Here is a 16260-nt window from a genome sequence, read left to right on the forward strand (position 1 = left end):
AAATTCATAACTTCTTTTTTATTAATTGTTGTGGCATGCATAATTGTGTATGTATATGCGTATACCTAAATATAACCTGCTCAGACTCTGTAATGCCACCCTTAAGTGTGTTTTCAGAGCCGACCACTTGCTCTTGCATAGCCAGCTGTGGTGCTCTTTTCCCTGCCTGAATGTATCCCTGTTGTTGGTGTTGGTTGTTCGTGGTTCCTGACTGCTGGGGGCCAGGGAGGTGCCTCAGCAAGAAAAGGTGCAGGCCACCGGGCCCTGTTGCCTCAGCAAGAGAAGGTGCAGGCCACCGGGCCCTGTTGCCTCAGCAAGAGAAGGTGCAGGCCACCGGGCCCTGTTGCCTCAGCAAGAGAAGGTGCAGGCCACTGGACTCTGTTGCCTGGGTTCTGCTCTCAGGGTCATCTTGAAAGAAGGAGAAATGCAGCTCCTTCAAATTACCCCCTGAGCTCCACATGTGATGCAGATGGGGGTACGAATTCTGCTCTGGTACAGACTGAGTTGGGAGAGTCCCCCTGTGAATCACAAAGCCTTCAGGTGCACTGTACACACCGCACACGGGTAGCTGGGACAAAACATAATTAAAGTATTAATATTACCTACAGGGCAGTAAACAAGCCCTATGAAATTGATGTAGCAAAGGAGCGATGCCTGAGGGGGAGCTGGGAGGGACTTAGAGGGGCCCGATTGCAGTGGCCATTCCTGACTCTTGTCCTCATGTCCAGGACTGCCAGTGTTGGTTGCTTTATCAGGAACAAAGTCAGTTTTCTATGGATGAGAAAAAGTGACATCTGACAAAAGTCTCATCTAAACATACAGATAAACTCTAAGAAGCAAGAAAATCAGTGAAAAATCTACCAATTCAGGAAAGTGTTATAATAAAATTGCACCTTTTTATTTTTAAATCAGAAGACTGTGTTGTCATGAACGTAAAGTCACCGATGACATGTAACTGTTCCACTTATGGGTGGAGTACATAGCTCAGGGCTTAGTCTGGCAGACTCCACTTATAAATACCAGAAGACTGGATGTGTGCTTTATAAAGGATCAGATACAGTAAACAAGAGAATGGACTCAGCCAAAATTGTATCAAGGACTTCGAGTCAAACCACGGTGAGTAGGACAGAAGAGCAAATGATCCTGTGTGCTGCCCAGAGCGTGACGTCAGACACCCCTCAGGCGCAGCAGGAGCTGAGGCAGCACCATAGCAACAGACAGTGCTTCTGATGCGTCACCAGAGATGCTGTCTGAATTACCTCACACAAAAGGCAGATCACAGGCATTAAATGAACTGTGTCTTATGTAGCCTCAACTGCTTTAAAACAGTAGAGTGGAAAAATATGACCATGTTATATAGTAATGTGGAAACATGAAAAAGAACAAAGTGATTGATACACAAAGCAACAACTAGAGAGCTCTCTGAGGAAGCTGAGAATAGAGAATGCACTGTGGGATTTCATTTGTAGAAAGCTCAGACATGGGCCAACTAGGCTTTGATGTTAAACCATTAAATCAGCATGATTTGATGAGGTACAAATGGTTCACCCAGTTCTTTACAAGGACAGTTGTTCCATGGGCATGTTGTCTGATGACGTCATAGCCAAATGTGCTTGTTTTCTCCTCTTACGTTGCAGAGTGTTGGTTTACAGAAAAGGAGCGTGTACTTGTTTTAACACACCCCAGGAATTCCTTAGCAAAAGCCTTTTATCCTACAGCCTGGTTTCCAGTTATGTAATTCTAAATTAACTCAGCATAGAAAAAACACTGTGTGCATTGATCTTTGTCACTTGTCACCAGTTTGACTTATTAGATATTATCCAGATTGATGGCAGCTGAAGCGCATCAGGAAGACTGTCCTTCCGCGTTACCCTTCCTTGACTCCCAGAGGCAAGGCTTGTCAGAGTCCTCACTTCTCCAAATCGCTCTACAGATGTTCGAATCTATTCTCTTCTGGGAGATTAATTTTGCTGTATTTCTTCATGAATTTTAAATAAGTGATATATTTACTTGGTTTTATGGGTTCTCACCCAGTCTTCATTTAACTGTCACCGTGGCTATATGGTAACCGTTTGACTGAGTGAGATGGAGCCCTCATCAGCCCCACGGTGGACTAAACCATTTAGTAGATCGTTCATGATTGATGAGAAGTGGGCGTGGTAAAAAGGCCTGAGCTGATTTACAGCAAAATGTATATTCCAGACATTCCTATCATCTGTCGGTCTGTCTGTCTGTCTGTCTGTCCATCTCCTAGGTCAGAACATTTGGGCGTCATGTGCCATAGTAAGTCGCAGTAGTCGGGGTGTCTTGAGGGTCTGAAAGCTGAGCAGATCAGGTGGCAGCACTTTGGTTTCTGATGAAAACCTTCAGCAAGAAGGCAAATGGCTGCGCTGTGGTCCTTGACTTCCTGGCTTTTCTCTGGTGCTGTGTAAGGCATGGATGGTGTGTGGCCTCTGCTTTCTTTCCTTTTCTCATGAGAACACTGTCCTGATTAGTTTCTGAAACTTGATAGAGACCTAGGGAAGAGGAAAGCTCCACTGAGAAATCTCCTCCTTCTGATTGGCTTGTGGCACCTCTTTGAGGCATCGTCTTAATTGCTGATTGATGTAGGAGGGTCCCACTCATTGGTGCTTTGGCATCTGTGGCAGGCAGGCAGGCCTGGGTTGTATGAGACGGCTAGCTAAGCTAGCCTGGAGGTTGTGTTCCTCCACAGTCCCTGCTTTAGTTCCCAACTCATGGTTCCTGCCTTGGCATCACTTGATGCTGGCCAGTAGCCCAAAAGCCAGTTAAACCCTGACCCCCCCGTCCACCCAAGCTGCTTTTTGCCTTGGCGTTCCTCAACAGAGAGCAAACTTGGTCAGACACTGGTCTTATCATATTGCGCCCCCGCTTTGTGGAATACAGTTACTTAAGTCTTCTCTTTAGGGCTGTTACATTAACTTGGGGGAGGGGATGTTAACAGATGTCCTCTTGGCTCCAGTAGGGTGGCAGTGACCATCCAAGTCATGATTGCCCCCAATTCTACCTTGGCAAATCAATGAGTTTATTTGAGGTTACTTACAGAAGCACATAAACTAGTGAAGGAAAGTCTCCTCATGACTGTTAAGCACTTATATAAGCTGGCGTAGATCAAGGCTTTGTGGACCCTCCCAAGAAGCCTAACTGCTGTATATCCTCGGTGAAGGACGATGCCCAGGAGCTCCTGTTGGCCTCAGTGAGGGAGGGCCTGAAGGGTCCAGTCTTCCCGCCTCCCGCTGGCTGCGCAGGGAAGCCCATCCTGCAGAGTAAATCTAAGACTGATGCTCTTATACCAGTTTCAGTCATGTTTTCTATACTTATATTTTAAATTATATTACTGATAGTGTGTCCTAAGTGTACATGGTAATTATCCTCCATTGAAAATGCTCAGAATCCACCCTCACTCCCACTTCTGTAAGGTTTTCATATGTGATGAGGTAGCTTGGTTCACCAACACACATCTAAATACAATGTTTGTGCTTTAATATACCTATGTTCACAGGCTGAAGGTAATTTTATGTAGTTTTTAGTGTACCCGTATTTTGTTCACTGTGTGAGGTCACTACTTGCTGGAGCGGGTCAACACTGTAAATGCTGGGGTTTTGGAGCATTCATATATCAGATTAGATTTTTCTCTGCCCAGTCACCCTGCCTTACAATCTAGTGCAGTGTGCAATTTTTGCAATCAGTGTACTGTTTGCCCCTATGACCCACATGACTGTCTTCAGTCATCAACTCTTAGCAGATGGATAAACTGGCAAACCCCAAATCCTTTCAATTCATTTGACATTACTGCTTTTAAATTGGTTCATCATGTTGACATTGTGCCTGGTGAGAATGAAGTCCTCACGGGCATTGGCAGTTCACTGCAGGTTTGCTTCAGGTATCAGTCACCGAGGGCAGTCATCTTAAAAATGTAATAAAGTCCTCTAGTATAATACTGCCCTAGCTCCTAAGAGTTTTTTTTTTAGTAAAATATAATAATAATGTATGCAAATTATTTTAATATTTATCGCTCTTGTTCAGTTAAGTTGCAATTTACAAAAACGGTGAGAAGATTATTCTCCTTTGTCACCATGGAGTTCTCTTTCCGCCCTGGTCTCTGTTGCAGTCACGCTATGTTCTCAGCTGCTCTCAGCTGCTCCAGATGAGTGGTTCTCAGCCTGTGGGTCACAGTCCCCACAGGGGGTTGGATGTCAGATGCCCTGCATACCAGCTGTTTACATCCCAATCCATAACAGTACCAGAATCACATCTGTGATGTAGCAATGGGAATACTTTTATGGTTGGGGCGGTCACCACATCATGAGGATATCGATGGATGCTTCCAGTCATTGTATTAGGGATTCCTTAAAAAGAGGTCACTTTGTAAGGTTTGTGGTGAAATCATTGCAGTATCTCTCCCTAGGTTTCTAATTTTCACCTCATCTCTATTTTGTACACTTCCATAACATAGATGTGCCAGCCCCTTAGACCTCTGGTTCTGTTCTCAAGACTGCACGGTCAGTCTCTCTCTCTCTCTCTCTCTCTCTCTCTCTCTCTCTCTCTCTCTCTCTCTCTCTCTCTCTCTCTCTTTCTCTCCCCCTCCTCTGCCCCCCCCGCCTTCCCCACCCCTGTCTTCGCCTCCCTTCAACCCTTCTCTCTCTGTCTTCCCTCTCAACCCCTCTGTCTCTTTCCTTCTCCATTTTCTCTCTCCTCTTGGAAGCCCACACATCGGTTCTCCTCAGTTTCCACTCCAGATACTTCTGGAGCCATTTTATGGAATAATGGAGAAAGAAACCTCAAAGGAAGTAGCCAAAACTAATTCTCCACCTGTGGAAAATAGCCATGAAAATAAACAGCAGGGCACAGATATTTGATGGATCCTGTTAAAGCCTTTGGTTTAGCTATAAGGAAAGGCTGATTTTAAAGAAATAGGCCAGTGTAGTTCAGTGAGTTAATGTAATCAGTGTTTACTTCTCTTCAGGGAGGACAGAAAGCAGGTCCCAGACCACTGCCCCATGACACTTCCCAGGGAACTTAGGAGCTGCAAATCCTGTCATTTCTTATGGTCCCAGATGGAGTTAACGAAGGCTAAATGTAACTCTGTCTCTCATGGCACTGCTACCCCAGCAGGCATTCTCACGGGGACCGGTGGCTCAGCCACTCTCACGAGAGTGCAGCTTTGAAGGCTGCATATGTTATGTTGTCCTTAGTCACTAGAAAGGTGAATTTAAGTCAGAAGGAATTCTAAACCGTCTAGGAGAAGTACAGCGTCTTCTCCGTCTCAGGAACTCTAAGCATGTGGTTGGCATACAAACACCTGTTGTGGCATAAGCATTGTTACTTTACAGAGCAACAAATGAAGTGCCCTCTGCTGTGTTATTTTTAACAAAGTTTCAATTGCTCAACTTTCCCAATACTGACTCTTCTCTGAGCCAGATGTGGATTGACAGGCTGCTGGCCCAGAGAGGCAGAGAAAGCACCCAGCTGACCTTTCTCCTTAGCCGATGTCAGCAAAGACGGTCTCTCCCCATGCTGCCTCAAGACAAAACAAAACCCAAACAACAACAATAACAACAACAACAAACCCTCAAACGGAATTTCCCTCACTTCTACTTCCTGTGCATCTCTCTATTCATCCTCCCAACTTCCTCTTACTCTCTATGGTTTTTTTCCTATGTTCAGTCACTGTCAACTGGTTGCTTGCTCTGCCTATTGACCTATGATTGACTTTATTTAATCCTGTTCAAGCAGAAAGCGCTCGGATTAAAGGGGTGTGCTAGGGCTGAGCCACATCACAGCTAGAAAAAGGCTTTTCTGAGAAACACAATCTTGGGGTTCACAGTGTGATCAAATATCCTGCAACACTCTGGTATTCAAATTATGTTTAATGTAAATGACTCTTTGTATATAAGCTGTCATCTACTACTGTAATTGTTTGTAAGGACAAAAATGACAAAATTAAGGTCAGATTAAGTGTGAGGAATGATCAGATTGTCTGGTTTTACATTTAGCTGCAACAAAAACGTCAGAAGAAAAACACGTTCATGGGAAAGTCAGCACCACTCTATGCCTCACTGCCCCATCTTTAACCAAGTGCAGGACATGGCCGGAGTCCTCAGGGGAGCGAACAAGCCGCTCACAGCACTTGGTACATATTACCCATTGATGGTGGTTGTTTTTATTTTAGATGGTATCGATGAGTTCATTCTGGAATGTTAAGCCTTTCTCTTTTGTGCTGGTAGTTTTAAGGACATAGCGATGTTGCTGAAATTTAAATGGCCCTTAAGACTCTAAAGTACCAGTTTTCATCATGGTTTTAACATTTGCACAACTAACCTGAGAGTAGCTTGAGAAAATCAGCTCCTGTGGAGATGACTAAGGTCTAGACAGAGCTTCTCAACTCACACAATGTTGGCAGTGTGTGCATATAAAATCTGGTGTGTGTGTGTGTGTGTGTGTGTGTGTGTGTGTGTTTGTATGCGTGTAAGTGCATCTGTCTTATATGTTTTAGGTGGTTATGCAATATCACACAATACCAATAAATGCTCACAATAAAAATGCCCCTGAGCCCTTGAAATGCCTCTTCAGATACAGAAGTCATCTCAGAATGCAGCACACCAGTTCAGTTTTCCTCAGCACAGAACTGAACTGCTGTTAATGGTCTCAATGCGTGTGTTTCCATCATCTGAGCTAGCAGCAGAGAGCACTGACTGGTGAGGTAGCGGTTTCTCAGATGACTGCTTAATTAGGTGAATTACACACTTGCCACTATTAGAGTTTACCAGGGATTTCTTCTCTAGGAAGGATTTTGAACTAAATAATCTCTTGAATCCTCTTTAATGGTAAGATGTTGTAATTTTGGCAGTACTAAAGATACAGATTTACAAAGTTAATCTTCTCTGTCTGTCTCCCCCACAGCCCCTCTGTTCTGGTAGTACTCTGGTTAAGTCCCTGGCCTTTAACTAATTAGGAAAATGTTTTCCCACTGACCTATATGCCCAGACCCAAAATCTGTTTTTCATAAAAAGAGAAGTGCATTCTTAAAACTGATATTTTTAGTTTTTAAAAATATCCATTTATTCATTTTTATTTTGTGGGAGGAGGTGCCTCCATGCCACAGTCACATGTGGACACAAGGGACAACCCCCGAGAGTCGGTTTTCTTCTTCCACATTGAGGTTCCAGAGCTCAAACTTGGGCGTCCGGGCTGCCAGCAAACACCTTTCCCTTGGAAACACCCTGCCTTGGAAGCCGTTTAAGATGAAACTGTACATGGTGCCGATAATTAAAGAAGGATTCTGGAGTGTAAATCTGCATTTGTTGATCTTATAATGAGTCAAAAAGGATAAAAGAACAGAAAATTACTCAGGAGATTTCAAAGAATAAACGGTTCCTGTCATCATCTGAGAATAAAGAACATTTAGTTAGATTACAGGCAGAGTTCAGCTGAAAAAGTTTATAGAAGGTGTCCTCTGAAATGCTGTCTGTGATACAGATATTGGTCATTAATATCCTGGATGATGTTATTGGTATGCAAACTGAGAGAGAGAGAAACAGTGATTGAATTATGAAGTTTTTTCAAAGTATTTTTTACTATTATGTCAAATTCTTCCCTATGTTTTAATTCACTTTACATTATTTTACTTTCCTTCATATTTCAAGTGAATTTTGAATACAGTTATTTGTGTTTTATTTTCTAGTTGTTTTTTGTCCTTACTGCTGGTGGCTGCTGTGGTCTGGAAGATCAAACAAACGTGCTGGGCTTCTCGACGGAGAGAGGTGGGCAGTTGTACAGTCTAATGTGCCTGGGAGGGTCGCGCGGACATGGAGCCCTGTAACTCACACGCGTGCTCTAATGTGTCTGGGAGGGTCGCGCGGACATGGAGCCCTGTAACTCACACGCGTGCTCTAATGTGTCTGGGAGGGTCGTGTGGACACGGAGCCCTGTAACTCACACGTGTGCTCTAATGTGTCTGGGAGGGTCACGCGGACACGGAGCCCTGTAACTCACACGTGTGCTCTAATGTGTCTGGGAGGGTCGCGTGGACACGGAGCCCTGTAACTCACACGTGTGCTCTAATGTGCCTGGGAGGGTCGCGTGGACACGGAGCCCTGTAACTCACACATGTGCTCTAATGTGTCTGGGAGGGTCACGCGGACACGGAGCCCTGTAACTCACACGTGTGCTCTAATGTGTCTGGGAGGGTCGCGTGGACACGGAGCCCTGTAACTCACACGTGTGCTCTAATGTGCCTGGGAGGGTCGCGTGGACACGGAGCCCTGTAACTCACACGCGTGCTCTAATGTGTCTGGGAGGGTCACGCGGACACGGAGCCCTGTAACTCACACGTGTGCTCTAATGTGTCTGGGAGGGTCGCGCGGACACGGAGCCCTGTAACTCACACGCGTGCTCTAATGTGCCTGGGAGGGTCGCGCGGACACGGAGCCCTGTAACTCACACGCGTGCTCTAATGTGTCTGGGAGGGTCGCGTGGACACGGAGCCCTGTAACTCACACGCGTGCTCTAATGTGTCTGGGAGGTTCGCGTGGACACGGAGCCCTGTAACTCACACGCGTGCTCTAATGTGTCTGGGAGGGTCGTGTGGACACGGAGCCCTGTAACTCACACGTGTGCTCTAATGTGTCTGGGAGGGTCGCGTGGACACGGAGCCCTGTAACTCACACGTGTGCTCTAATGTGTCTGGGAGGTTCGCGTGGACACGGAGCCCTGTAACTCACACGCGTGCTCTAATGTGTCTGGGAGGGTCGCGCGGACACGGAGCCCTGTAACTCACACGTGTGCTCTAATGTGTCTGGGAGGGTCGCGTGGACACGGAGCCCTGTAACTCACACGCGTGCTCTAATGTGCCTGGGAGGGTCGCGCGGACACGGAGCCCTGTAACTCACACGCGTGCTCTAATGTGTCTGGGAGGGTCGCGTGGACACGGAGCCCTGTAACTCACACGCGTGCTCTAATGTGTCTGGGAGGGTCGCGCGGACACGGAGCCCTGTAACTCACACGTGTGCTCTAATGTGTCTGGGAGGGTCGCGTGGACACGGAGCCCTGTAACTCACACGCGTGCTCTAATGTGTCTGGGAGGGTCGCGTGGACACGGAGCCCTGTAACTCACACGCGTGCTCTAATGTGTCTGGGAGGGTCGCGCGGACACGGAGCCCTGTAACTCACACGTGTGCTCTAATGTGTCTGGGAGGGTCGCGCGGACACGGAGCCCTGTAACTCACACGCGTGCTCTAATGTGTCTGGGAGGGTCACGCGGACACGGAGCCCTGTAACTCACACGCGTGCTCTAATGTGTCTGGGAGGGTCGCGCGGACACGGAGCCCTGTAACTCACACGCGTGCTCTAATGTGCCTGGGAGGGTCGCGTGGACACGGAGCCCTGTAACTCACACGCGTGCTCTAATGTGTCTGGGAGGGTCGCGTGGACACGGAGCCCTGTAACTCACACGCGTGCTCTAATGTGTCTGGGAGGGTCGCGCGGACACGGAGCCCTGTAACTCACACGCGTGCTCTAATGTGTCTGGGAGGGTCGCGTGGACACGGAGCCCTGTAACTCACACATGTACCCCTTTCAGTATGAATCTATCAGATCAACTTTACATATTAGGGTTGAACAGTTTTTGATTTTTAAAATTTTACAGTTGACAATCACAGTAATTTCAAGCAGTATCTGGGCATATATTGGTCAGTTGTAGGTTTTTGATAGTATTAGAATTCATAGTGAATACAGATATTAGTCTGTCAAGTAATCGGTAATATATTTACTCAAACAATTAGTTGTGGTGGGAGAAGACTGTGTTACTGGAGTCTCTGTTGAACTTAAGAGAGCTTTGAGTATATCTATATTTTTTGCTTTAGGGACGATGTCTATTATTATAGCATTGTTTCTGTTGGGGAAGGTGATTCAAATCTTTTCCAGTCCTTGATCATCTGATCTCCCAGCTATGTCTGAGGAAGCAGGTCTGTTTGATGCACTTCTGTCTCAGAATCAGCCACACTGCTCCTCACAATTCACACGTTGGTGAAAGAAAGGCTGTACTTTCATGCTGTGTCATCTGATGACATGAGCACAGCAGAGATCAGTTTCTTGTCTTTGACATATTGGCTAGTGGAAAGAAACAAGAAACTCTGAACTCGTGAGCCAATACCCGATTTATTGTTCTATGGCTTCCATAATTAAAAACTCTTCGTTTCCGTCTGTTGGTCTGCTACATTATATTAATAATGTCATCATAATAGGAGCAACATTGGTAAATTATTTGCTGTGCATTTCCCAGCGTTTTTATGTGCCTGTGGAAGTCTGCATACAAGACTACTGTAAACTAAGTGAAACAATCCAGAGTACTTGAAGTTATAGAATTTGTGAACATGACACGAATGTATAAGTTTCCTATATACTCAGTGACTGCTTTAAGATATTTGGAGATTTGAAGTTCTCTCCTCTCCATGTCACTATTCATCTTTGGTCTTTTGCTCATCTGTGATTCAGTAAATGGCCAGTGATGAGAATTAACTTGATGGCGCTCCATAATAACAGAGGAATCTTGGTGAAAGGAGCTTAATAAATACAGCCATGAGCGAGAGTCTGTGTGGACTCCCAACAGTCTCTGGGCCTGGCAGACCGTGCAGCACAAAAGGCAGAGCCAAGCCATAAGTCATCATGGAGGGCAGTCAGTGCAGAGGCCACTGGCCATGGAACAGAGCTGGTAGCAATGTTTCTGTAACCATAGGACAAATGAGGACCACGGTGGCCTCAGACCTGCGTTCTGAAGACCAGTGTTTAGCTATCTGCTCTCAGAGTGCTCAGCTTGGCTCTGCACCTGCAGCTCCATGGGTCTGACCACGAGTGGGTGGGCTGTGGAATTCCCTTATCACAGTACTGATGGCAGTGGGATTGAATCCAGGTCCAGCTGAATTCATATAGAGACACTTTACTTATAAAATTATTTACTGTTTGAAAATATAACACATTTACTGTTTGAAAAAAATTATTGTTTACTTACCTAATATTCACTCTTTAAATGACAACTGAGTTTTGTTTAATAGTCTGTCACCTCAGAGTAGTGATGCTGTTTTGTTGTTTCACTCTAGAAGTTGTAAAAATAAACTATATTTTGATCATGTTAAAATATCTGGTGGATGTTGAATGGATTAGGAAAAACAGCAAGGAGTAAGTGTTACTGTTATTAGATTAGCACATTCCATAGAAGCACGTGGCTCTGGCCGTGGCTTCTCTCAGTGAGAGCCCTCTGCCTCTAGCGCTCAGGACCTGATCTTCTCAGTCATGGACTTGGTTTGATCATCTCTGCCTGAGCAGACAGATCTGCAGGGCACGAGAGCCTCTTATACTGGAATGCATGCACATTGCAAATGAGTTGATTTTTCTTTAGTTCAAATTTACTGAATACTTTTAAATGGAAGACATTAATGTTGTAGGAGCAATTTGTATGTTAATGTCCACTAAACAGTGTGCTATCCCAGTTGGCTATGGGAGACCAATTTTGATAATATTTATTTCACTAAAAAATTATTTCAAGGTCTGTTTTCATAAGGCCCAGAGATTCTAAGGATACTTCTTGACTAGTGATTGTTTTAATTAATAATGAAATTGTGATTCTTCGATTTGTTTTCTGGCCTCTAAATATGTTTGAACTTATTACGTGCTCCTATAATGATAGCTGTATTTTCAGAGAGTGTGTGAGCAGAGGCAAGTGCTGTGTTTCGTTGCCGCCTGTTAATCAGCATGAGTTAGACTGTCACGGCCATCAGAATGTCTCACTCATTCTTGTCTACACCGGACTCTGGGTGTCTGTCTCTCTTAGAAACACTGAGATACTTACTAATTATTACTAAGATTCAGCGTCACCTGTGACTGACAGAATGCTAGTGAGTCTGCAATGATATTTTTCTTAGAATTTTTGTAATTGTTTTTATAAAAGTTGTGTGTCTTCCCAAGTATAAGGACTGTTTAAAACGAGAATAGCGTGGATATTCGGAGCTTGGGTTTGCCAGGGGCCAGACTGCTTCTTAGTTTCTGGCATCTTGGCTTCTCTTAAACGCGAGACTACATTTTGTGATGCAATTTTAATATCAGACACCTATGATTATTATTCCTTTTGAATAAGACACCTAAGAACTCAAGGGCTCTTGAGAGTCTATAAGGGCTTAACTTTTGATATTACCTCTTCAAGTTGGTTTCTATGGTAACTTACCCTTCACATAATATGAAACCTTTCTTTTGGCCCATGGTAGTGAGTGGGGACAATAAGTGGGTATTGGCTCACTCTGGGGAGAATGCACCACCACTGCCCTTTATACACACAGGTAAGTGAAAACATTCAGCTTCGAGGACATATTTTAATTTTTCTCGTCATTACATTAAAAATATTTGTTTGTAACTGCTGTGTGTTTTAGCTTGTAAAAAAGCCAACGTTACAAGTTGATGTTTTGAATGTCTTCATTTAATATTGGAGTTTGAGGGCTTTTTAAGTGTGTGTGAGTGTTTAGCCTGTGCGCACTGTCTGTACACCACGTGCATGGCTGCTGCCCGTGGCCCCCAGGGGGATGTCTGGTGCTCTGGAAATGGAGTAAAGATGTTGTAAGCTGCCTGTGCACGCTGAGAATTGAATCCAGGTCCAGAACAAACAGCACTTGTTGGTTACCACTGGGCTCTCTAGCCCCGAGTTTGAAATGTTCATCTACTTGACTAGCAAAAGGAAGTATTAATACATGGACATGTTAGTAGTTGGAATAAGTAGAGCATTTTCTACGTGGAGACTTTTATTTTTATATTCCTTGAGTGCTGTACTTGGAGTATGTCATAGTGAGAGTCTAACTCAAAGCCCACACCTGAGCCAGGGCAGCTCTGGCTTCCTGCGGCCCCACACTGTCCATGCGGCTTCACACCTGAGCCAGGGCAGCTCCATCTTCCTGCGGCCCCACACTGTCCATGCGGCTTCACACCTGAGCCAGGATGGCTCCATCTTCATGTGGCCCCACACTGTCTATGTGGCTTCACACCTGAGCCAGGACAGCTCCGTCTTCCTGCGGCCCCACACTGTCCATGTGGCTTCACACCTGAGCCAGGGCAGCTCCGTCTTCCTGCGGCCCCACACTGTCCATGTGGCTTCACACCTGAGCCAGGATGGCTCCATCTTCATGTGGCCCCACACTGTCCTTGTGGCTTCACACCTGAGCCAGGACAGCTCCGTCTTCCTGCGGCCCCACACTGTCCATGTGGCTTCACACCTGAGCCAGGATGGCTCCATCTTCATGTGGCCCCACACTGTCCATGTGGCTTCACACCTGAGCCAGGGCGGCTCCGTCTTCCTGCGGCCCCACACTGTCCATGTGGCTTCACACCTGAGCCAGGGCGGCTCCGTCTTCCTGCGGCCCCACACTGTCCGTGCGGCCCCACACTGTCCGTGCGGCCCCCACACTGTCCGTGCGGCCCCACACTGTCCGTGCAGTTTTAAACGCTGAGCTTATTTCCTATAGAGCATCCTTTATATAGTCAGTCAGATTTTCAGTTCTTTAAATTTTTAAAAATACTAATGTAGAATTTAATCACATTATTTCATTAGTCATTTCCAGGATATTGTGCTTATCCTGTGCTTAAAAATAAGTAAGATAAAGTGGCAGGCGTAGCTTGATGTCCTATGAACTTAACTGTAGAGTGTAGAGTCCTACAGCGTGAAATCTAGATTTGGATTTATGGTCTTTAAGATGAAATTTTAATTGAAAATGATGAACTAAAACTTACATGTAGGTTCTGGGAGCTTTGATTTTTTTCTTGCTGTACTACAGACTGATTGATAAATAGTAATAACAAAAGGAAGAACATGGGCTAAATGTGTGAGAAAATCTCTATATTTAAAACACATCCAACATCTTACACACAGGCACACAGTGCTCAGGGAGCTCCTCGCTTCCTGTGCTAGCCGTGCAGTGAGGCTTGTCTGTGGGTTTTTTTTTTTTCTTTTTTCTTTTTTTTTTTGGAAATGAGGTTAGTAATTGAAATAAATGTGAAGTGTTGGGTAAACATATGTACAATTAATATCTTTTGCAATGGCTTTTAATAAAATATGAAAAACACTTCCTGAAATTATAGCTTTTAGAAATGTTGGGCATTATCATTGTGTTTAGACCCAATTATTTAGCTAGATTAAGAAAAATCCAATAATAGTGACTTTCTCTCAGTAAATATTATGGGACTGACCAAAAAGCCACATTTTGCATGCAGACAAGATCTGTGCTCAAATATATTGGCTGAACATGCTTAGGTCTTTTCTCCCAAATTTTTACTTTATCTAAAATGTAAAAACCTTCATTTTAATTGAGTTTCATCAATGAATACATTGTATTTAACCATTTCTATCTGCCCTGCAGCTCCTCCTGTGTTGCAGGCATGCACACATTTGTGCGCGTGCACACACACCCTCCTGAATCCTGTTTGTGTTGCCTGTGTGTACACGTGCTTAGGACTGGGAAGCTGATCAGGCCTGTCCCTACAGAGAGCTTCCTTCTTCAGCAGCCAGTGACTGCCTCGAGCTCTTCTTAGAGGGGTGCAGGGTGTGGCTTTGAGGAATTTTCACCTATGCATGCTGGTGTGTCTCCTGGCGTGCTCATATGCAGGTAGCCACATTGCCGAGAGTCTATAGGTCAGGGCACTGTCGTGTGGGAAAGACACCACCTTGTGGCTGTCATCCCTGTCCGCTGGTGCTTAAGAGCCCTTCCCCCGCTCTCTTCCTCGCTCCTGAGCTTCAGTGTGGGTGTATGTTTTCAGTGGCTGGACTGTGCTGAGCACCCATGGCTCCTTCTTTGCATTTGACCACTGTGGATTCCTATAGTAGCTTTTCTTCTGCAAAAGGAGTTTCTTTGGTGGGGACTTGGTAGTTCACTTGCCTGTAAGGATGGTATGTGGAATACAGTTGGCAGCTGTGTTAATTTAGGAAAATGGCAGAAGCAGACTCTCCTGTAGAGGCCCTGACTTCTCCAGCTAAAGGTCTTGTGTAGCATACGTTATTCTGCACGAATGCCGTTCTCCTGAGTGGCTCCATGTCCAGTTTTACTGCAGCTCTCCTGGCATCTATAGGGGCTCTCCTGGCATCATCTATTGGGGGCTCTCCTGGCATCACCTATAGGGGCTCTCTTGGCATCACCTGTAGGGGCTCTCCTGGCATCACCTATAGGGGCTCTCCTGGCATCTATAGGGGCACTCCTGGCATCTATAGGGGCACTCCTGGCATCACCTATAAGGGCTCTCCTGGCATCACCTATAGGGGCTCTCCTGGCATCACCTATAGGGGCTCTCTTGGCATCACCTATAGGAGCTCTTCTGGCATCATCTATTGGGGGCTCTCCTGGCATCACCTATAGGGGTCTCTTGGCATCTACAGGGGTGCTCCTGGCATCTATAGGGGCTCTCCTGGCATCACCTATAGGGGCTCTCCTGGAAACTCTTGGGGCTCTCCTGGGAGGCTGTTCACTGTTGTGGTTCCCAGGGTTTGTTTGCTCAACTTATAGCCCACTTGTGATACAGATGTTCACTGACGCAGAGGGATGAGAGTTTCCCTCTGAAGTCTGGGCTTCGAGTGAGAGAGAGCGCGGACTCTAGTGTGGGATCTTTATCTGCTTTTAAAGCCAGGGAGCAGTATGCTTGAGTGACAAATACAACATGTGAATTATATATATTATCTTTCCAGTTTAAATAAAAATTCTGTAATCTAGCAATTAAAATGTAAATAATATATTCTACAGATACGTAACTGCCTATTCTTTAAAGTAAACTCATTTGAAGATATTAATAGAGGACCTTTGTATATGAAAACTATTTTATATTATTTTTAAAAATTCTTGAAGTAAACTCTGCCTTCTTAACATAAGATTTTATGTAACAGAATGAAGTACAGCAGTGTTACTCGTACCATTCTTTCTTCTAGTAACTTCCTCAAGTATTGTTCCAGGTCTCTTGTTCAGAAAACACAGAAGCAAGTCAGGCTGATCAAATCTGAGCCTGAGAAAATTGTGCATCTTAAAACTTCCATTGTCTGGGACTCACATTGCATGCTCTTTCTGATAACTTGTACTTATTGGAGTGGCATTCCGTGTGTGGAAACGGGCATCACTAGAGCTGAGTGTCGATGAAGGATGACCATGATTTTCTAATTACATCACAAACAAATACTTAAACTGCAGCCAAGAAAGAAGAACCTAACATTTTAGATGAAGGCTTTTT

The 16260-nt window shown here is 45.2% G+C and overlaps 1 protein-coding gene across 1 annotated transcript in view; it reads left to right on the forward strand.

The window, feature by feature from the left end:
- Atrnl1 (attractin like 1) overlaps positions 1-16260 on the forward strand; it is a 552888-nt gene that overhangs the window by 202690 nt on the left and 333938 nt on the right. The window contains exon 26 of the mRNA XM_051146856.1: positions 7703-7781. Coding sequence (XP_051002813.1) covers positions 7703-7781 — 79 coding nt within the window. The remainder of the gene's footprint in view (positions 1-7702; positions 7782-16260) is intronic.

This window comes from Acomys russatus, chromosome 5, assembly GCF_903995435.1.
Source record: "Acomys russatus chromosome 5, mAcoRus1.1, whole genome shotgun sequence".
Taxonomy (NCBI): Eukaryota; Metazoa; Chordata; class Mammalia; order Rodentia; family Muridae; genus Acomys; species Acomys russatus.